The sequence below is a fragment of the Ictidomys tridecemlineatus genome, chromosome 3, assembly GCF_052094955.1.
Source record: "Ictidomys tridecemlineatus isolate mIctTri1 chromosome 3, mIctTri1.hap1, whole genome shotgun sequence".
Lineage (NCBI taxonomy): Eukaryota > Metazoa > Chordata > Mammalia > Rodentia > Sciuridae > Ictidomys > Ictidomys tridecemlineatus.
Genome location: NC_135479.1, coordinates 1,072,028 through 1,094,552, shown reverse-complemented (window position 1 = coordinate 1,094,552; position 22,525 = coordinate 1,072,028). Strand labels below are relative to the sequence as shown.

General features: G+C 55.7%; 1 protein-coding gene across 3 annotated transcripts in view; it reads left to right on the top strand.

Annotated features, from left to right (window-relative positions):
• Positions 1-4,821: 4,821 nt before the first annotated feature.
• The window catches only part of Aspscr1 (ASPSCR1 tether for SLC2A4, UBX domain containing), a 38,127-nt gene continuing 20,423 nt past the window's right edge, over positions 4,822-22,525 (top strand). The window contains exons 1-7 of one of the 3 annotated variants that reach the window (XM_078041395.1): positions 4,822-4,984; positions 5,982-6,037; positions 9,302-9,416; positions 11,048-11,148; positions 17,589-17,646; positions 19,436-19,509; positions 19,913-20,333. In XM_078041395.1, coding sequence (XP_077897521.1) covers positions 4,883-4,984; positions 5,982-6,037; positions 9,302-9,416; positions 11,048-11,148; positions 17,589-17,646; positions 19,436-19,509; positions 19,913-20,333 — 927 coding nt within the window. In that variant the 5' untranslated portion in view covers positions 4,822-4,882. Of the gene's footprint in view, positions 4,985-5,089; positions 5,109-5,981; positions 6,038-9,301; positions 9,417-11,047; positions 11,149-17,588; positions 17,647-19,435; positions 19,510-19,912; positions 20,334-22,525 lie in introns of those variants that run through there. The other 2 variants (XM_078041397.1, XM_078041396.1) reach the window with 2 other exon arrangements.

Genomic DNA, 22,525 nt, shown 5'->3' with positions numbered 1-22,525 from the left:
GACGGAAGGAAAAACGCTGTCTTCTCCTCATCCTGCTCCCACTGCCGGGACTGGGCTGGGGCTGGAACCCAGGGCCTTGGGCAGGATAAGCCAGGCTCTACCCTCCAGATACACTCAGCCCCTTCCCTGCTTTTCCTGCCCTTGGAGAGTGGGCTCCTGGTCTTGAGCCTTGAGGACTTATGGCAGTGCAGGCCCCCCTCCCCGCCCAGCTCTCAGGCCTCTGGCCTCAGAGTAGGACTCACGATTGCCCCCCCCCCCCTCTCCTTGGTCTTTGACAGTGGATCATGGAACTTCCAGCCTACAAGACCATGTGAACCCATCCCCATAATGAATCTCCTCCTAAACATTTGAACTGTAGCCTGAGAATCTGACCTAAGCCCGCCAAAATAATTAATTCAAATAAAATTTCCCAGTTTTATTTTTATTTATCTGATAAGGGGTCTCACTGTGTAATCGAGGCTGGCCACTAACTCCTGGACTCCAGCACTCCTTCTGCTTCAGCCTCTCCAGTAGCTGGACAACAGACATGTACCATTGTTCCCAGTCTTAAATGAATCTTGAACACAATACTCTGTGTTTCTCTGGTAGGATATATTCTAAGGGCAAAAACAACTAGGAAAAAATTTGGCATTTCATTACTAGGTCTGTGGTTACTAGCAGGACTACTATAGTAGCTCTGAAATTGTTTGAAGACTCCCCCTACCCCACCCCCTGCCCACTCCAGTGCTGGAAATCCAATCCAGAGCCTCACAAATGCTAGGCAAGTGCTTTACCACTCAGCTACACCTCCAGCCCTGGAAGGTAATCCAGTACAGACCAATAGAATCAACATATTGATTTGCTGAAAACAAGCCTTCTCACTGTGGACAAAGGAGATGTAAGGCTGAGCCATATAGATTTACCATTTTTTTTTGTAGATAAAAAACGATTGGAAGTTTCATGATTCAATAAAATACAAATATGGAAAAGACAGGTGCAATGGCACACACCTGTAATCCCAGCAGCTTGGGAGGCTGAGGCAGGAGAATTGCAAGTTCAAAGCCAGCCTCAGCAAAAGGGAGGCTCTAAGCAACTCAGTGAGACCTGTCTCTAATGAAATACAAAATAGGGCTGGGGGTGTGGCTCAGTGGTCCAGTGCCCCTGAGTTCACTACCCCCCCAGAAAAAAAATACAAATATGGGATGAGGGAAGAAAAGGAAAAGCTGAGGTGTGGCATGGAATTAGCAGCATTTGGAACACTTACAGTGCGGTGCTGCCCCAGGAGGGGCTGGAAGGCAGGGGCATTTCAGCAGCAATGAGAACACTGGGTTCTCGGAACTTGCTTCTGGATCCCATTTCCCTCTGAAGAGGACCAGGGCCTCCTAAAGAAATGGATGACTTTAGGACTGGAGCAAGGGGGAAGTGCTGGGGGTCATGGAAGCCTAAAAGAGCAGGACAGGGGTCACTGGACAGCCAGCTGTGGGTGGGTCTGGAGTATGGGGCCAACGTTAGATCCCTCCGTTCTGCGTAACAGGAGGGGACTTCTATTACAGAATGCCCTTATTCCTGAGAAGCGCACACTGAGGTTTTCAGTGGCAAAGGGACACAATGTGTCCAACTTATCTCCAATGATTCAAAAGAAGTTTATACACAAGTGGAGAAGGGCAATGATGGAGCAAATGGTGCCACCTGTAGACAAATGATTGATCTGGCTAAAAGACATAGAGGGGTTTCTTGGCTGAGGATGTAGCCTGGTTGGTAGAGTGCTTTCCTTGCATGGTTCATCCCCAGCACTGCAAAAAAAAAAAAAAAAAGAAAAAAAAATATATATATACACACACGTGTGTGTGTGTGTGTGTGTGTGTGTGTGAGAGAGAGAGAGAGAGAGAGAGAGAGAGAGAGAGAGAGAGAAAGAGAGAGACAGAGATTTGTTACAGATGTCTTCTAAGTTTGAAGTAATATAAAAATAAGCCTGGAGTTGGGATTTAGCTCAATGGCCCAGTGCTTGCCTAGCACATACAAGGCCCTGAGCTCAGTCCGGGGTCCTGGAAAAAGAAATAAAAATTTAAAAAGTTAAAATAAAGCCCGGTCCATTAGTGCATGCCTACAGTCTCAGTGGTTTGGGAGGCTGAGGCAGGCAGATTGCAAGTTTATAAAGCTAGCCTCAGTGATTTAGTGAGACCCTGTCTCTAAATAAAATATAAAAAAGGGGGGCTGGGGCTGGAGCTCAGTGGTAGCATGCCCGCCTCGCATGTGTGATGCCGTGGGTTCAATCCTCTGCTCCACATAAAAATAAATAAGTAAAGAATATTGTGTCCATCTACAGCTAAAAAAATATTTAAAAATAATAAAATATGGGCTGGGATTGTGGCTCAGCAGTACAGCGCTCGCCTAGCACAGGCGGGACCCAGGTTCGATCCTCAGCACCACATAAAAGTAAAATAAAAATAAAAGATGTTGTGTCCACAGAAAACTAAAAATAAATATTAAAAAAATAATAATAAAATAAAATATAAAAAAGGGCTGGGGGCTGTGGTTGTGACTCAGTGGTTGAACGTTTGCCTAGCATGTGTGAGGCACTGAGTTCGATCCTTAGCACCACATGAAAATAAGTAAAATAAAGGTATTGTGTCCATCTAAACTACCCAACTACAATTTAAAAAAATTTTAAAAAGGCTGGGGATGTGGCTCAATAGTTAAGTACCCTGGGGTTCAGTCCACAACCCCCCAAAAAAAGACCCCCTCCCCCCAAAAAAGGAGGGCAGGAAACAGAATGAAGGAAGTCAGTCTCACTGGCTACATTTGGACCAATTTAAGCATCATAAAGAATAATGAGGGGCTGAGGTTGTGGCTCAGCAGTAGAGCGCCCGCCTAGTACATGCAAGGCTCTGGGTTCAATCCTAAGCATCACACAAAAATAAGTAAATAAAATAAAGGCATTGTACCCAACCAAAACTAAAAATAAATATTAAAAAAAAGAATAATGAGGAGTTGGGGTTGTAGCTCAGTGGTGGAGCGCTTGTCTAGTGCATGTGAGGCACTGCGTTTGATCCTCAGCACCACATAAAAATAAATAAAAGTATTGTGTCCATCTACAACTAAAAAAAATGAACAAATTAAAAAAAGAAAGAATATCGAATTTTCATGTTACTGCTTAAGAACATTTTTTTTTTAAAGAGAGAGTGAGAGAGAGAGGGAGAGAGAATTTTTTTTTTTAATATTTATTTTTTAGTTTTCAGCGGATACAACAGCTTTCTTTGTCTGTGGTGCTGAGGCTTGAACCCGGGTCGCACGCATGCCAGGTGAGCACACTCCTGCTTGAGCCACATCCCCAGCCCCTTAAGAACATTTTCAAAAAGAGGAAAACTTTTCTTTTTGAAGAAAATTGACTGCTAAATGTAGGAGGAATGATTAACTTGGAAAATCATAATTTTGCAGCTATAATCATAATTTTGCATCATTTATCAACTGATGCTAAAATTGTTGGGTAAATGGTTATGGAGAAAATATGATATTGATGGCCCCAAAGAGCTACTCACACCTGGCTTATTTATTGCATGAAGAATATGTTGGCCTCATCCGTGCCCACTTTGCTGTCCCAAGTTTTAGCTGCAGGTTCCCAACTGTGGTATGTTGAAAGAAAATAGGCTCAGATTCTTTTGACAGTGTGGCTTGGATTGCAGGCCACCAAGAGATCTGGGACATCTGTTTGTCTTGCCTGAGAGTGGGGACAAACCCACCCAGTTTCCCCAGGGCACCGTGTGTGGCTCAGGGACGGTTCCAGGTAGCAGAGTGTGTGGGCTCTCCCTTCACCTAGGCTTTCCCATTTCCCCACTTCTACACAGGCGTCCATGTTTATCACGTGTCTGTGACACGGATGATCCTGCTTACCAGAGGATCACAGCACGCGCGCCCAGGAGAGGCAGTTAAGCCGATATCTAGTGTGACCAGCATCGGGCAGCTGTGCTGGGGACGGCAAAAGTCCAGGACAGAATTTAGAGCTTTGCCAAGCTCGGGGCTTGGGGGACACCTGTGGCTATGACTAGCAGCCCGTGGCTGGAGAGTGAAGGCAGTTCCCCCAAAATATGGGAGCCAGCAGCCTTCAGCTTGGATGGCTGAGGCCACCAGGGTGTTGCAGCATGTCCCCTGAGCCTCTGCTCAGCAAAGGGCTTGGCCAGGGAAGTCCTCTGGGCATGAAGTTAGGAGTGTGGCGCACTCAGGGGTTCTGGGACATGTCCCCACTTCTCTATTCTCAGCTTTACAGAGATCTTTCTTTTTTTTTTTTTTAATTTATTTTTTAGCTTTTTATGGTGCTGAGGGTGACCCAGCGCCCCGGGCGCGCATGCCAGGCGAGCGCGCTGCCGGGAGCCACACGCCCAGGCCCATTTTTACAGAGGTCTCTACAGCACCCCCACCTCACAGGTATCTCACTGTCTCCTCCAGCCACGAAGATGAGGAGGACAAGAGAAGGCCAGGCGCTGGGTCAGTGAGGAGAGCCATGCAGGGATGCTTGCCCATTGCTTTAGGGGTAGACGAATGGGAGGCTAGGTCCAGGGGCTGGAGGGGTGGGGTCACAGGAGAGCTGGGCACTGAGGACCAGCGGCGCGGGCATGGCTGCGGGGTTGGCGGGACCTCAGGCCTCGCTCTTCTCACGGCGGCGGGCTGACCGCCCGGTCCCACGCCGCGCCCGGTGGAGCGCACCGCAAGCCTAAGAGCCCTGGCGGTGGCCTTCTTCCCCGGCCGCAGCGGCCGGCACGTGGTTCTGACCGCGCGGGGGCGGGGCCTGGCGGCCGGGGCGGGACCCGGCGCTGGCCCCGCCCCCGCGGCCGCGTGGCTGTGCGTCGCGGCTGTTGCCGATAAAGTTGTTTGAGGGCGAGCCGGCTGCGGGTCACGTGAGCGGAAGATGGCGGCCCCGGCGGGCGGCGGGGGCTCCGCGGTGTCGGTGCTGGCCCCGAACGGGAGGCGCCACACGGTGAAGGTGACGCCGAGCACCGTGCTGCTGCAGGTGCGGCCGGCGGCCCGGGGCGGGCGGGGGTCTCTGCGGCGGCCGGGAGCGCCGGGGCGGGGCCCGGGGCGGGGCCTGCGGCGGCCAATGGTCTCCTCCCGCGCGGCGCCCCGCCCTCCTGGAGGTCCGCGGCTCGGGCTCGGGGGTCTCCGAGGGAGGCGGCGCCCTGCGCGGGCGGGTGGTCGCGTCGCGAGTCTCCTCGAGGGCCCAGAGGCCACGGCGGCGCTCACTTGAGCCCAGCCTTCCGGGGCGTTGGGCAGGGGGTCATCCCTGTCCCTCTCATCCTCCGGGACCTTGGACGGGCCGGCTTTCGTGTCCGGAAGCGACTTGCTGAGTCACGCACTGCGCTTTTGCTGGGCGCTGCTTGTGACCTCGAATGATTTCAACTTAAAAGTGTTCATTGAGCCCCTGTTGTAGGGGACAGTGAGGGTCAAAGGACATGCGACCGGTGTCTGTGGCAGGAGACCACGGGGTCGGGTGGAGTGGGGGACGCGAAGTTCAGAAGTGGGAATTCTGGCTGCGGGGCCACAGGACCTACAGGAGTGACCCTTTTGATCTGGCTCCTGGGGACGAGGGGCGAGGGTCTGGGAGCAGGTTTTCAAAGGCTCTTAGGCCCAGGGCAGTCTGTCTCTGGGCAGGTTTGAGCAGCGGGCAGAAATGAATAGTTTGAACTTTATTCTTTGGGAGAGACAATCTCAGGGCATGTGATCCAAAGATATCTGTGGAGTGAGGACCAGAGAGCCCAGAGCATGAATAGACCGTGTCCACATGAATAGACGGTGGAAATAAGGCAGGTCGTGGAGGTCCCTAGTTAGAAGGGGTGAGTGGACAGGATTTGTGGGTTAGTTGCGCAGGGCTTTGAGCTGCTGATCCAGTGGCCTGACACCTGGTTTTGTCAGGACAGCCAAGCAGCTGACTCTGCACAGATGGAGGTGTCTGCCTTTCTGGGCAGGTGCCCTGGCCAACAATAGAGGTTCACTGTCCTTTAATCTCCCAGGTTCTTGAGGACACCTGTCGGCGGCAGGACTTCAACCCCAGTGAATACGATCTGAAGTGAGTGTGCTTGGGCTCAGCTGTGGGGTCCCAGTCTTATCTGCTTCCATGCCCCCAACATGTACTGTCTCTGGCTTGGAAGAGTCCCCTTGGGTGGCCTCAAGCAACAGAAGTATATTTGCCTTTTCTGGTGCCTGGAAGTCCAAATTCAAGGTGTGACAGAGCTGTTCTCTGCATGTCCTGAGGGAGAGTCCTTTCTCTCCTCTTCCAGCTTAGCTTCTGCAGGCCTGGGTACTTGGCTTGTAGCTGTATTATTCTCTGCCTCTGCCTTCACATGGCTTCTCTCTGCATTAGGAGGATACTTGTCATTGGGTTTAGGGCCCACCGGGTAATCCTGGATGATCTTATTCAAATCCTTAAGTACATCTGCAAAGACCCTTCTACCAAATAAGGTCACATTCACAGGTTGAGGGGTTAGGACATTGATGTGTCTTTTGTGGGCCTACATTCAACCTACAGAGGGCTTTAGTGCATTTGGTTGTATAAGTTTCTTGCAGGGGTCTGAAGACAAAGAGGTTCTGGGAAGAAATTCTGTAAACGGGGTGGAGCCTGGCAGCTATGGCAGAGCATAGTCCTGGAGTTCCCTGCACAGTTCCGTGGAGATCCACAAGATCCTCCAGGGGTCTGAGGCCTAGGGGTGTCAGGACACTTGTGCTGGTGAGGGATGGGTTTCTGTCTTACCAGGGAAGCTTTACATCTTAAAGATAGGTCCTGGCAGTGTGGTCCTGATGGTTGAGCAGAGGGCAGGAGCCTGCCTCAGCTTTGTCCACACAGCTCAAGGGCTTTCCAGGGAGGAGTTTCTCAGGAGTTATCATCGGGTGGTGTCAGCCTTCCTGTCCCTCATCCTGTTGTGTCTGTCTGAGAATCCCAGGACACATGCTTCAACTGGTGGGTCATTTCTGAGCATCCTGTCACAGAGTGTTGTTCCAACTCTGTTGACTGCCATCCGTATGATGGTGTCTGGTTGGAGCCAATGAGTATAATTTTTCTTTTCTTGGTACCACAGATTGAGCTGAAGGGCACTTAACCACTGAGCTACATCCCCAGCCCTTTTAATTTCTTATTTGAGGGCCAGCCGGCTGCGGGTCACTAAGTTGCTTACAGCTTTGCTAAGCTGCTGAGGCTGGCTTTGAACCTATCATTCTCCTGCCTCAGCCTCCCAAGCTGCTGGGATTACAGGTGTGGGCCATCATGCCCAGTTAATGAGTATAGTTTGAGTGAGCTCCAATGCAACACTGTATTAGCTTTCCTCCTGTCTTCCTGTCATCACTCACCGTGCCATTGGTTTACAAAGCACTGCCATCCCTCTCCTGGGTGAGTGAGGCTCCTTTCTGCCCACTGCTCTTGATTCTCTTTGGACTTGCTGTCCTGTCTTACATTAGATATTTATTTGGCAGTTTCCGGTCTGCTAGCCATGTTCAAGACACTATCAGTGTTGCCTCATTTCATTTTTTCCAAATACCTTTGGGCTTTGTAAACTGCTAGAAATCCAGAAAACCTTGAGCAGTTGTTTCTAATATTTTGCATTAACAGTTGTGCTGACCACTCTCTGTATTCAAATTTCACATGAATTTCTCTCCTGAGTTCTGTAGTTTTCCTCTAAACTTTAATTAAAATAGAGTCCAGTGTCTGACTTCTGAGTGACAATAGTTCTCTTACTTGTTCTCCCATTGATTTCCTCTGATCCATATCTCTCTTTATTTTTTTTAATTTCTAAAATTTTTAAAATTTTAATTTGTTATATAAGACAGCAGAATGTACTACAATTCATATTACACATATAAAGCACAATTTTTTATATCTCCGGTTGTACACAAAGTAGGGTCACATCTTCGTGTTTTCGTACGCGTACTTAGGGTAGTGATGACCATCGCATCCTACTGTTTTTTCAACCCCTATGCCCCCTCCCTTCCTCTCCCTCCCCCCGACATGTCTCTTTTTAAATCGGAGCCAGTAACTTTGTTTTTTAAGATGGATGAGCAGGAACTTTTCTCAGGTGTGTGTGGTCTGTCACAGAGTGTGGGGTGGACCAGTGGTTCTTGCTTCCACACGGGTCCTGGGACCTGTGGGAGTTGGCATGAGAAGGGTTAGGTTGGGAAGGCTCCTAGGCGGGTGGCTCCTGCCCTGCCCACCCTGGCGAAGGCAGCATGGTGAGCTCCCCAGTGCCTGTCATTCTTCTCCTCCTAGGGCAGGTGTTGAGTTCCTTGTGGGTCTGCGGCCAAGGTGTTTTGAGCTGGGTGTCAGGAGCCTTGCACTGAGGTCCTGGCTCTGCCTTCGCCTGGCCTGGGCTGCCTGCTGGCTCCTGGTCTGAGCTGCTCATCAGAAGGCACACTAGTTGTGACTATGTGAGGCCATGCTTTCTGGAAGGGGCAGGCTCTTGAAGGCTGATCCCAGATGGGCTCAGGGCTGCTGCCTGTTTCTCCTTTCCTTGGATGCCATCTCTGTGACTCACCAGGGCTTTTGGTCCCTGGTGCTTTTGAGAGAAGCCGTATTGTCTGGGCCTTTGGAACACCTCTGACCCTCCCTGCTGGGGCTCAGAGAAGTCTTCAGGCTCACCTTGTTTTCCCAGGGATCTATGGTGTTTTTTGCTGGCTAGGAGGCTCTTAGACCTCCAGGCCCTGGTTCACAGCTCACCCCAGGAGATGGCAGAGAAATGGCTGCTGCTGCAGGTGGGAGGCTGTAGCTTTACTGTCTGCTCTTGCCCTGAGTTTACCTTGAGGATGTTGGGTTGGCCCATTCCTGGTGTGGTTTCTCTAGAATCTCTGCCTCCTCTGTTTGTCTCCTGGGTGTGGCCCCCTTGGAGGATGGGAGGAAGCAGGAGTGGTAGGGGGAGACTTTCCACTGGTGGAATATTTATTTTTTTGGTGTAGATGGGCACAACACAGTGTCTTTTATTTTTATGTGGTGCTGAGAATCGAACCTGGGGCCCGCCCGTGCTAGGCGAGCGCTCCTCCGCTGAGCCCAGTCCCAGCCCCCGCCCCCATGTGTTCATTTCTTGAGGGTCTATAGGCCTCTGGGTCCAGAGGTTCATGATGCCAGTTTCCTGCTCCTCTCCCTGTCTCCCAGGCTTTCAGGCTGAGTCAGTGCTATACTTCTCTTTCCTTCCTGAGCTCCCTGTGGTTGGGGACCTGCCTCTCTGCAGGTTGTAACTTTTTGCTCTTGTGGCCATGGGGCCTGCTCAGTGGGGAGCTGCCCTGCAGTTTGGATGGAGTCAGGACGAGTGTGGTCTGCAAGGCAGCAAGTGGCTTTGGTCTCTTTCCATAGGTTCCAGAGGACTGTGCTGGACCTCTCTCTCCAGTGGAGATTTGCCAACCTGCCCAACAATGCCAAACTAGAGATGGTGCCTGTGTCCCGGAGCCGTGAGGGGCCAGAGAAAATGGTAGGTATGTGGCCGGCTGTGAGGTGGGGGCTGCTTGCCTGGCTCTCGTTTGGGCTGTGAGCCAGGAAGGGCTGGAAGAGGAGAAGGGAGTCGGGGGCCTTTCTCCGTCAGGCTGGAGCAATGTATTCTACCTGGTTTGACTGGAAGCCAGTCATGGTCTTCTGTCTTCCTTTTTTCCTTTTTGGTGCCGTGTCGATCTCAGCCTGTCAATAATGTTTGCCCACCAGGCTGACGCGTCTGGTCACAGAGTCATAAAGATATAGAACCTGAGGAGCCAGGTGGACCCCCAGCAGCTGCTGCACACCTCGGCCAGCAGCTGCAGAGCTTAGGCCTTGCCGTCCTTCTCTAGCAGGGCTTGCTGGCCCTGCTGCTGCTCACCGCAGTCCCTTGGGTCCAGGCTATTAGGGGTTTGGAAGGTAGCCTCTGTTGCAGATGAAAACGGCAGCAAGGGTGATGACTGTCCTCTTGACCAGCCGCTGCCCAGGCCTTTCTCCTGTGATTGTGTTTTCCCTGCGTGGTGGGAAAGTGCTTTCTCATCAGATCAGGAGGCTCTGCCCTGGGGCATTGATAGCTCCCCAAGGCCGTGGCTGGATTGTGTCGACCAGGACTCAGTGGGCTGGAACTGAGCCCAACACTGGTCTTTTGGTTGCTGCTGCGGTCCTCTCGGCTGCGTGGGAGGGAGCCTGGCTTCCCTCAGGGTTCCTCAGGTATGCGGGTTGAGTGGGAGGCCCAGGCACCCTGTCATGCAGGGAGTCCCTCCTCTGAGTTACTGGGGTTCGATGTAAATGTGCACTTAAAGAAAGAATCCCATGGTGAGAACAGATGTGTAAGCCTGGGCCAGGGTGTGTGGTCTGAGGGTGGAGCTCAGGTCCACACCCAGGCTTCGTGCACCAGGGGATCTATTGCTTCCCTTTGCTGAGGGACCAGAAGGAATGCCTCCGTTTGGGTGTGCTCCTGAATGGGGACACAATTATTAACAGTAGATATGGGCCAGGTACAGTGGCGCATGCCTGTAATCCCAGAGGCTTAGGAGGCTGGGGCAGGAGGATCACAGGTCCAAAGCCAGTCTCAGCAACTTCGAGAGGGCCTAAGCAAACTTAGTGAGACCCTATCTCAAAAATAAAAAGGGTTGGGGATGTGGCTTGGGGGTTCAGTGCTCCAGGGTGATCAATTACCAGTCCAAAAAGATTTGGAAAAGTAGTGTGCTCAGTTGTGAATAAAAATTCATAAAATGGCATGTGTCAGTTACATTTTGCCATGTAATAAATTTCTGGAAACTTGGCAACACACATCAGTTACTGTCTCAGGGTTCTGGGGCTGGTCAGGGGCAATTCGGCTCGGGGCCTCTGGTGATGCTGCACCAGGTGAATGGAGTGTGACCTTCTGAGGGTGCCTCTGGCACCAGAGGCATTTCCATGAGGGATTCTTCCTGTGGGGCCTGCACACCTGTGCCCCTGCATGTGCTGGTGTGACCCTTAAGGGCCCCTAAACCACTGGTGTCTCCAGGGTGTACAGAGTGGCAGCAGTGCTCCCCAGGTGGGTGCCTTCTGCCTGTTCCCTGGGATTCAAGTGAGGTTTGTTGGGATACCTGCTCTTCTTGCTAACTGACTTCTCACGTCCTGCCCTTCCAGGTTCGAATTGCTCTGCAGCTTGATGATGGCTCCCGGTTGCAGGATACTTTCTGTTCAGGCCAGACCCTCTGGGAGCTTCTCAGCCACTTTGCACAGACCAGGTGAGTATTGGTGGGCAGGTCCCTGACTCTTTCTTGCCCGCTCCTGGCAGGCATGCTGCTGTGGCCCCAGGGTCTGAACCCACACTTTTATGGCCACGGCCCGAGCATGAGCCTTGCCCCAGGTGGTGCTGGTTGAGAGGACTGATGGGATGTGGAAGCTGCCCATTTACTGGTCAGGACCCAGTGCTGTGGGTGGCCAGTGGCTCCTCTCATTAAGCTTTCAGGCCTGACACAGCCTTGTCATTGCTCTCCAAGAGGAGCAGGAGCATGCCTCCAGCTCTGTGGGGACCTGTGAGGCCCCCCAGGGGCTTGGTGAGCAGAGAAGGGAGTGGTACTGGTGCCTCTTCCTGTGCCTGCTTTCCCTGGATAGATGGGGTCAGTGTTTGGGGGATCAGAAAAGACACTAACTCTGTGGTATGAAATTCTTCATGAAAATGAATTGTCTTTTTTTTTTAATCCCTCAGGACTGGGGATTGGGTCCAGTGGGGCTGTACCACTGAGCCACATCCCTAGCCCTTTTTATTTTTTACTTTGCAGCAGTATCTCATTAAATCACTGAGGTGACCTTGAAGTTGGGATCCTCCTGCCTCAACCTCCCAAGTAGCTAGCATCAAGTATATGCCACTGTGCCTAGCTGGTCTTCTTAATAATATTGGCATGTGTTAGTTCCTGGCGGTTGATTTATGGTTTAAGCTTTATTCTTGGATGTGTGAAAGTGGTAGCCCTTTAAGTTTGGGTCTTTTCATTGTGGGATGGAAGTCTCTGTTCACTTGACCGGCCTCACCAGCAGAGCAGAAGGAGTAGTGCTGACTGTGAGGCTCTGTTGCTCCACTCTCAGGGCCTTTGTGGCCCCTTTTGTTGCATGGGTGTGCAGACAAGATGAGCGGGGGTGTCTCCAGCTCTGAGAACAGGGCCTGGCGTGGGGGTTGTGTGTGCGACGTGGCTCTGCCTGGCAGAGGCCACTGTAGAGAGAGACTGCTCTGGACCCTAGTGGGTGGGTGGAGTGCCCAGCTGTCCTCAGCTGCACTAAGGATGAGGCACTGGGGTCTGCAGGCTGGGCTCTCGGCAACCCTGATAACAGCAGTTTTGATGGAGCCTGGTTTGAAGGTTTAAGATGAGTGGACGCCCCAGGTGTGCAGCTGCCCCTGAGGCAGGGGAATGAAGAGGACGAGATGGCTCCCGGCTGGTTGGGAACTGTGTGTTAGTCGCTGTCTTCAGAGGACATGCGAGGTCATCAACATGGGGATGGGCTGCAACGGAGCACTTGGGTGAAGGTGGCCTGGGGCTGCAGGTGTGTGCGCAGCCAGGAGCGCCTCAGGCAGGTGTTGGTCCGTGGCGGCTGTGGTCACACGGACTGGCTCCTTCTCTGGTTGTGGGCTTCAGAGCCAGAGTGTGCATAGCCTCCTAGGCTGGGGCCAGCACGCACCACTGGCCGGCTCATGACCACTGCTGGTCACCCTCCTGGTGGCTGTGTGGCTGACTCCTCTGAGGATAGAGGCTGCGCCTCCTCGGTGGGTGGAGGAACTGAGGGCACCCTAGTGGAGGGTGGAGAAAAGAGGGCAGAGGGTCAGTCAGAAACTCAGTGGGATCTTCAGCCTCTCCTGTGGGTCTCTGGAGAGCAGTGCCCAAGGTTTGAGGGCCCAGCCGAGTGTGTGGAAGACCCTCATCAAGGGTCATCGTTGTGAAATGCAGGACGTTCCACAGCTGTGAGGGAGGGCAGGCCTGGGAATTCTTCGGGGGTGGAGAAGTGCCTTCAGAATCCGGTGTTTTCCGAATCCCAGAAAGGTTCCAGTGTTGCCCACACCCCAGGGAGGGAACTGCGGCCTGTGCTTGGTGGAGTCGGGCTCCTTGAGGAGAGTCAGCACCCAGGACAGACAGCCCCAGGGGACCTGCCTTCTGGGCCTGGTACTGCCTGAGGTGGCGGTCCCAGGGCTGCACACGGCAGCAGGATTCTCGGCGGCTCGTGGACTGTACCTCATTTATTGTCATGTTGGTGGTGGGTGGGTACGAAGACGAGGACATGGCCCCGAGTGTCCTGGAGTGGCCTCTGGGGCAGGCCAAGGGTGTTCACAGAAGCCTCCTAGGCTGGGTGATTGTAAATGGTGAAGTGTGGCTGGGGGGAGGGTGGGCAGCACTTCCACCTGGAGGAACGCGCCATAGAGGCTATGGAGTCTGGAGGTCACAGCCTCAGGGCCTGGGTGACAGTTGGAGTGTCTGTCAAGGATGTTCATGACAGCTCATGGACATGGGAAGGCTGCGTGGGAAGAGGTTTGGGCTGGCCTTTCTGGCCATGATTGTGCAGACTCCCTTGTGGAGAGTGTCTTCAGTGCTTTTCCCACTTCCCTCCTCTGCTGGGTGACAGGACTGCCTTTTGTACCTGACCAACTCGCCAGAGACGCAGCCAGTTGTTGCCCAGCGTGTGGCCTGCACAGGCAGTGGGAGTGGGCTGCTGGCCGAGGACCACCCTTAGCTCCTCCCTTAGGATAAGTTCCAGAGGCAGAATTGCTGAACCAAGAGACATTTCAGCTCTGGAAGTGCAGAACCAGTTTTGTCTTTGAAGTTGGTGCTCCTCACTGGGAAGCAGGATGGAGGTCCCTTGCGTGCGTGTGTGCGTGCGTGCATGCATGCGTGTATGTGTGTGCGTGCGCGCGCGTGTGTTTTTTCCAGTTCCATGGTGAGGGCTCCAGGCCCAGTGAGCACAGGCTGGGGACAGAGCAGAGGGTCCACTGGGAACTGAGACATCCCTGATTCTGACATGTTTACATGAAGTGAGGAGGAGCATGTGGTCTGGTTCTGGGACCCCCAGTCTCCCCAGACTGGGACAGGAGAGAAGCTGGCTACTCCCTGATACTTCCGGAAAGTGGGAGAGTATGAGAACCACACAGGTGCTGGGCCTGGTTAGGTGTGCTTAGGTTGGGGATCGCAGACCTACACCTGCTAGGGAGTCCTCTGGAGATCAGCATGGCATGGGGGTCATGCTCGGTGTGTCGGGGACCACCAGGTGGTCTCCTAGGCTAGAGCCAGTGATGTTAGGTAGGGCCTTCCATCTGAACATGGATGTGGCCCATACCTGGCCCCCAGCCTCTGGAGCAGCTCTGGGAATACCACACAAGCAATGACCGTCAGGTCATGAAGGAACTCAGAATTTCCTAGCACTTGTGTTAAGCAGAAAGTAACAATGGGCATAATAATTTTAGTAATGTTTGTTTAGCTCAGTGTACCAAAGTAGTATTCTTCAAGCACGCAATCAACGGGAAGATGAGGCCCCTTTTGTGGGCCTGAAGTTCTTGGCACTGGGTATGTCTCACTGGCATCTGGGCCGCTGCTGCTCCTGCCTGTCTGGGTTGGACCTTCAGTCTGGCTGCAGTGCCCTTCAGCGATGAGCTGCAGCATCGGGCGGTCAAGATGTTACCATGGGCAGGCCTGGGAAGAGCACGTCTACAGCCACGTGCAGAGGCCAGGAGCACGTGGAGCGGATGCTGGGGGCTTTTGGGGGCCTGAGTGTCATCCAGGTGGGGGACCTGTGAGGAGCTCCAGGACAGGTTGGTGTGGGGTGTAAGGGACAAGTCAGGCAGCATCCTGCTGCCCGTGGGGCAGCCCTCAGAGCAGCTGTTGAGCAGGCACAGTTCTGCATGGCCAGGTGAGCTTGGAGGAGGGGGAAGCTGGAAGCAACATCAAGGGCTGAGCCTGGGTGGGAGAAAGCCCGACATGTGTTGAGCACAGATGCCGAAGTCCCCAGACTGGAACTCGCTGCCTGGGCAGAGCCCCCAGTCAGGCTGGAGTGCCCTGCCCCAAGGAGCCTCGGCCGCCTCTGCTCCACTCCGGCCCAGCCCGCCCCAGGGGGCACTCTCAAGTCAGTTTGCGGGTACTGGGGGTGTTGGTGAGTGTCAAGTCCATGAACTGGCTACACAGGGGACTCAGCCCCTCCTCATTGCTTTGTGGGCCCAGTGGACAGCTGGCTCTGAACTCCTGGGCTCAGCTGCTGCCCTCTTTGCTCCCTCCAGCCTGAACACGGGGCAGGGGGCAGGGAGCAGGTCTGTGCTGTCGTGTGCTGGTGGCCAAGACACCTTGCCTGGCTCTCCAGGCTCCCTGAGCAGGAGGACCCACTCTTCCGGCAGTCACGGCTCTGCTGGTCTTGCTAGCTTTTGTCAGCATGTGTCATTCTTGTGTGGGGAACACAAAATTTTCTTGGCAGTGTGTTTGTACCAGCTCTGGCTTGTTCAGGGCCAAACAGTGGTTACAGACACCGCCTGTCCCCAGCACAAGGTGCACCACACAGCAGTGGGGCCCTGAGTGGGCAGTCTACCCCTCAGGGGGTGATGAGCTTTGTGGTGGGTGGAACTTGTACCCAAGGCCAGCAGCCGTGGCATCTCTGCTCTGCCCAATCATCCAAGCTGGCCCTTGGCTCTGACCAGGGAATGTTTGCTGGCCTTTGAGGATTGGGACCTGACTGTGCCCCCAGCACCCTCTCTTTGGCCGAGGGGTGTCTCATGTGAGTGGGTAGCACCACAGGAACCACGGGGTGCACTGGTTGTCTCTCCCTCCAGGCTCGCCTGGCCTGTGGTGCACGGCAGGTCTTCAGAACCTGAGGGTTGTGCAGGAGGCCTCCGGAGACCTGCCACCTGGCAGGGAGCTCTGCTTGCTGGTCTGAGTGGCTGAAGGTCTGGGAGGGATTTTAGTGCCCTCCCTTGGCCTCTGGCCGCTCCTCAGTCTTGCACAAGCGAATCTGACCGCCTGGGTTTCTTCTGGAGAAGCCATGTGTCGGAGCCCGTCCAGGCTTTGATGTCGTCCTGCTGTGTGCACCCCTGCTTCAGGGAGCCCTGGCCACGCTCTGCCGGCATCAGGGCCGGGGGAGTCCCTGGTTGAGTGGTGCGGCCAGCTGTGTGACCTGAAGCTAGCTGTCACATTCAGGGCTTTCCCAGACGACTTGTGGCCTGAGCTCCCTGTTTCCTTAGGTTGTGTGTGTTGCTGGGACCGAGCACCTGAGAGCAACAGCTTGAAGGAGGAAAGGTTCATCTTGGCTCGTGGTTCTGGAGGCTTCTTGGTCCCTAGCCCTGCAGCCCCAGGCCTTGGGCTTCAGTGGCAGTGCTTGGTGGCAGAGGGTGTGGTGGAGCCAGCTGCTCATCACAGGGGCTGGAAGCAGGGTGGGGAGGAGGGGTTGGGGCCAAGGTCGAGTCCCCAAAGGCAGGTGCCTTGAGGGCCCACTTGCTTCAGCTAGGTCCCACCTCCTGGTTTCCAAACCTCCCAGGGCCCATAGAGCTGTGAGTAACCCAGGAAGAGACCAGAGCTCTTGCCATCAGACGCTCTACAGTATGCTCTAAGGGGAGGGGGGGCTGCAAACCCGCTTGGTGCCCAGGTTCCCTGCCTGGTGGTCCCAGTGCCTGTCCTTGGCCCTCCCAGGCTGCAGCCCATCCAAGCCTTGCCTTACCTAGTCTCTGCCCTGCCTTCTGGTTGCCAGCACGGACCCATGCCCCTTGCTGCTCGAGCCCTGCCCCACATCATGTGGCTGACTGATGTGGGCAGTCAGGCCTGAGCTGAGCGTGGGGCCAGGGATGGGCACAGCCCTTGGTGGGACCATGCGGGGGGGGGGGGGCTGTGTATGGGGGGCGGATCCCTTTGGGTCTGGTGTTTCCCAGCCTATTCCTGTTCTTGTCCCCAACTTGTGTTGGTCCCTGGGAGCTCAGCTTCCAGGTGGCCTTCTGGGCAGGCATGGACCAGCGTGTTTGCAGTGCTACTGCCTCACTGTGTAAAGGTCCTCTTCAGAGCCTGTCTTGTCCCACTCGACACCACGGGTGTTGAACTGTGCTTCACCAAGAGGTGCCACTGTCCCTGTCCATGCCCTGCGGTTATCCACTGGGCCCTGCGGACTGCCATGTGCGCTGTGGTCAAGGACTGGCATTGTAGTACCTAAAGACTGCTGCATGTACACCCCAGTGAGCCCCATGTGCTGGGCAGCGGGGACAGCATATAGCAATGCTCGTGGCCTTGGGGACTTTACCTCTTGCTCCAAGTTCGCCTAATGGCTTTGCATGCTGAACTGGTCCTGGCCATCTCGGGTCAGTGGCCCTCTGAGAGTCGTCTTGAGATGGAAACCCAGATCCCAGGACCTTGATACCTGTCTCGTGCCCTGGCCTAGCACACAGCAGAGTGTAGCACCCTTGGCAGCGTGCTGCTGCTGGGGTTGTCTAGGGTTGACGGTCTCTCTCTCTCAAGGCTGCATGCCAATGGCTGGGACCTTCTTGGGGCTCTGCTTGGCTGTCGCCTCCCTCCTCCCAGTGGTCAGGGGTGGATGGGGTGTGGGAGGCTATGCCAGCTGGGCTGCTTGGCTGAGGGCTGTGGCCCTAAGCCCCCAGGGCCCCCTGCCCCCAGCTGGGCTGGGTGCCTGGGGCTCTTAGCTGTCCCACCCAGAGGCCCCTGACAGCACTCTTTCCTCCACCCAGAGAGCACGTGCAGCAGCCGGGAGAGGCGACCCCTGTCTGTGTGTACATGAGGGACGAGGTAGGTGCCGGCCACCCACCCCTGCCCATTGCCATGCTCAGCCAGCCCAGCCCGCTCTCCAGGCTGGAAACTGCCCACCATCTTCAAAGCTCAAAGCGGCAGCCTGGGCGGCGGCTCCTGAGAGCCGGCGTGTTTTATGGAAAGAAGCGGCACAGCCGGCTCACTGGGACCAGCCGCGCCGCCCAGGCTGCTCCCGAAACCTCCCTCAGTGGCCTGTTTGTTTTTTCAGCTTCTCTCAAAGCCCAAGAGTTACAAAAGTGGTTTCATTTTAATAAATATTTGCTTTGCTCCCTGTTTTGATCTTTTTCAAAACCGAGCACAGCGAGGCCGAGGCAAAGTCTGGCCCCAAGACCCTGCCATCCGCCCGGCAGCCTGCCTGCCATGGTGGGGACCCTCCTAGTGCCTGGTCCTGTGGCCTCACAGGGCCTTTTTGTTTCAACCCTGGCCCAGTGCCCTTTGCTGGCTTGGGGCAGAGTGGGGGACACGGTCCCTGAGAGGCTGGGACAGCCCTTGTGTGGCCAGGACTTCCCCCCGTTGTTCCCATTCGAGGTCCCCTGACCTGAAGCTGTGAGGGACCAGGAAGCCGCTCATGCCAGCGCGTCCTGGGGAAGAGATGGCCACAGGCCTCTGGGACTGGGCTGACCGCTGGGGTGTGGCCATGCACCCTGGCTCTTGTGTTCAGCCCTCAGAGGGACGATCCTCTCCAGGGGCTGCTCCTCAAAGAGCTTAGGTTAGCTCAGTGGGTGTAGACAGCTGGGCCTGGGCCCTGTCCATCCTGAGCCCTGTGCATCCAGAGCTGAGTGTCAGGAATGACTGTTGAGGGCGGGATGTTGCTCAGTGGTGGAGTATGGTGCTGGGTTCAGTCCCTGGCAAAACACAACCAAAAGTGGTCCTTGAGAGGGGAGGACTAGTCAGATAGGTCAGTGACTCTGAGGCAGCACTGGCCTGGAGGGCAGCTGTGGCTGCTGGTGGCATGGTGGGGAAGAAGCTGGGCTGGCCACAGCCAGACAGGGTGCAGAGTGGGTACTGCCACCCTGGCCAGGCCAGCAGAGCCCGCGGGACTATGTTCTGACCTGGGGTCCCTGTGGCTCAAAGGGTTCTGAAGAGTCAGAGCCATGGACGGGCTCCCTCCACAGAGGTGGCTGGTCCTGCTGGAGCCTGGCCAGCAGCTGTGGAGCTGGTGAACCTGACCGGCACCCCAGTGTCTGGACCCCTGAGGCCTGGGCTGTCTGCTGTCCCTGCGTCCTGCCGCAGTGCAGTGGGCTGTGAGGGGCCTGGGAGTGCTGGGGAAGAGGCCCTTCTCTGAACAGGCTGTTCTGGGCAGACTCGGCAGTCATTCTGGCCAGTGGTGGCCATGGACCTAGTGTTCACAGATCAAGATGGGCAATTTTGGTGGGTATGGGGCCTGTTCTCTGCGCTCACCTCAGTGCGCTCCCCCCATCCATTCCCACTGGCCGGCAGCTTTGGGCAGGGCTACGGGCCTCAGGGTGGCCCCCACCCAGCCCATCCTTCTCTCCCAGCCTCAGTGGGCTCAATTCATAGCTGAGGAGGCCAGGCTGGGTGGAGAAAGATGGTCACGGGGCCTCACCAGCTGCAAGTCAGGTTGTTGGACCTTGCAGAGCTCGTGGGCTCACAGAGCTCAAGGGCAGAGGAAGGCCTGGTGGGAGAGGGCACTGTCAGAGGAGCCCGGCCTGGGCCTGCTAGGTCTTTGTCAGCGAGGGCTTGGGGTGTTGCCCTGGGTGTGGCATCCGGGAGAGGCACTTAAGAGTCCTGTTTGCCTTTCCTACAGGTCACTGGCGGAGAGGCCCTACGGAGCACAACGCTGCAGTCACTGGGGCTGACTGGGGGCAGTGCCACCATCAGGTAAGGGCAGAGCAGTACTGGGTTTGGAGTTCCATTTAGTTAAAAATAAAATGTGTGCTCGGCCAGGTGTAGTGGCCACACCTGTAATCCCAGCGACTTGGGAAGCTCAGATAGGAGGTTCGCAAGTTCAAGATCACCCTAAGCAATTTAGTGAGACCTTGTCACAAAAACACATAAAGGGCTGGGGTGCGGCTTGGTGGTAGAGCCCCTGGGTTCAATCCCCACACAAAACAACAAACCCGAGATCTCAAAGGAAAGAGAGAGGGAATGTGGAAAGTAGGAGAGGCGGTGCGGGAGCTCGGGCCACCCCTCTATGAGGTGCCCTCAGAGGGTGGGACTGGAGAAAGTGGAGAAGGTCCTGTCCTCTGCTCTGTGGTGTCCACTCACTTTCTGGCTCCCCCAGGTTTGTCATGAAGCAATGTGACTCTGCAGGCCAGCAGGAGCCTGGGGCCATGGGGAGCAAGACCCCAGGAAGCCCGGCCTCCTCCACGTCAGCCACCCAGGCCACTGGCAGCCCTCTGCCCCTCTTAAAATCAGGGGGGCTCATCAGGGGCGACCTGTGGTCTCAGGATGATGCAGGCACCTCGGGGACCAGCCTCACGGGCAGCTCAGAGCCAGGAGACGCTCAGGCAAAGCAGAGCACAAAGAAGCCTGTGTCCGCCCCCTTTGTTCCTTTCTCTGGTGGGGGACAGCGGCTGGGGGGCCCTTCGCAGAGCGCGAAGTCTCCAGTCTCACCCTTGGCCATGTCGCCCAAGTCCTTCTCCTGCCCTGGAGGTCCCTCCAAACCCAAGAAGCCAAGGCCTGGCGAGGAGCCCCAGCAGGAGGTAAGGGTGCGGTGGACCAGGGGACCTGATAAGCCAGGGCTAGCAGCCACGGCTGCGTCTCAGTGGTGACTTGTTCTGTTGTGGTCTGTGTCTGCCGTTGGGCGAGGTCCTGGTTAGGTGTTTAGTCTGATGGGCTCTGGTGCCCACTGTTCATGGCACCACCAAATGTTTCTGCCACCTGGAGCCACCCTGAATCTGACCCACTCTTTCTGCCCAGACCTGGAGAAGCTGCTGTCCACCCTCCTGCCCAGCTGGGAGGGTTTTTCTTGGGGGATTCAACTGAGTGGTGCTTAACCACTGAGCTACAGCCCCAGCCCTGGCGTGGAGATTCTCGTCAGCTTCAGTCAAACTGTGCTGGGAGAGAGGACCTGGGAAGCAGCCGGGTCAGCAGCTGCTGGCCTGGGTGACCTGTGACGCGCCTCCGCCCTGGCAATGACTTGTGAGGCAGCTCCCTGTTGAGCGTGGCACGCTGTGGTCCCATGGCATTTGGCATCTCAGTTCTGGGGCCATCTTTGTCCTGCCATCCCAGTAATGCCCACCCCCACCACCTGAGGCGTGGGGGGGGGCCCACCTTTTGGTCTCAGCAGGTGGGTGCTGATGGGTGGATGAATGGCTACTGGGAGCAAGCTCCTGCCCTGCCTGGGGCTGCACACCTGCAGGAACCATTTCTGCTTCCCACTGGGCCCTCAAGGAGTGTCCACCTTCTGCCTCTTTCCCTCCACTGTCCAGTGGCCCTGGCCAGTGGCAGCCATGGCAACTCCTGAGCAGGTGAAGTCTGCCCTGTTGATCAGCTCCTGCCTGGAGTCTCGGCCTGGCCCCTCTTAGATTCTGTAGCCAAGGCCAAACGGCTTCTGCCAGTCCCCTTGGAAGTGTGGTGAGGCCTTCATCCTCTCCAGAACTACCTCGGCTCAGCCTGGGTGTGGCTCTTGCTCATCCACTGGGTGCCACAAGACCCCGTCTGCCCCAGCAGTCACAGCTTCCTTGCAAATTTCCCAGGAATCACTCAGGTTCTTGGATGTGCTGGGTTCCTCTCCCCAAGGGCTTGGTTCCAGGGAAGGTTCAGGAGTCCAGCAAGCAGGCTCTGTCAGGACTCAAGCCTGCAGCTTCTGGCTCAGAAATAGGGAGGGTCTCTTCCTCTGGCCAGCGTCACCTGAAGCTAGTCGTGCCTGGCTGGGGCATGGCTGGGCCTGGCACCCTGTGCCCGGCATCCTGAAGGAGGGAGCTCGTTTGGAGAAGGTGTTAGGTGTACCCTTTCCTGCCTTGGTGTTAGGGACAGCAGTGGACACACCACATCCTTACCCTCAGAGCCTGCCCATGAGCCAGCCTGGCCTGACATTGTTACCCCGAGAGTCTGTTCCTGCCCTGCCCGAGGCAAGGCATCTACAGGTGCTGCTTCTGCAGCCTGCAGACAGGAGGAGAGCGCGGCCGAGGTGTCGCTGTCCCACCTGGGAGTGCCAGCCCTCTCCTCCCGCTGCAGCAGCTCTGCCCACTCCTACGGGCGTGGATGTCCTCAGGGTCCACTTAGATTTTATTTGTGAGAAGGATCCTGCTGCTAAAGAGGCTTTGCAGCTGGTGAGTTTCCTGGTGGCGGGCTGCCAGAGGGCTCTGAGGGTGGTCACAGAAATTCCTGGAGGGGCAGTTCAACCCTGTGAGGCCTGGCCTGGGTGGTGCCCTGTGCCGGCCAGTCTGCCTGGCCGTGGGCTGGCATCCTCTCAGCCCCGGTGCTGAGGCTTGTGCAGTGGGACTTGCGGAGGGGGCTGTAGTGCTGTAAGAAGCTGGAAGGTGACTCGTCAGCCCCAGGGAAGTGGCCACGGGGTGCCGTTCTTGCACCAGGAGGGAGCCACCGTGATTCCCTGGGTAGCCAGGTGCCTGGGTGGCTCTGGCTGTCTGATCTGGGGAGCTGCCCTGTTGGTTGGGGACATCTTGCAGGGCCTGTAGGCGTTCATGTGCTGATGAGCAAGGCCATGTGTGCTCTTGTGGGACACAATGCCTCCAGAAAGAGCGTCTCTCAAGCGTGTGGACTTAGACGTGTGGATGGGGTGTGCTTAGTGAGCCACACTCGGTTCAGAGGAAGAGCAGGACGGTCCTGAGTTGTCATGGAGCTGTTGGAGAAGGGCCAGACCTGGAGATGCCACTCGGCCCTGTGGAGGCAGGAGGGGTCCGCCTTGCCACTTGGCAGGATTCTACAGCTA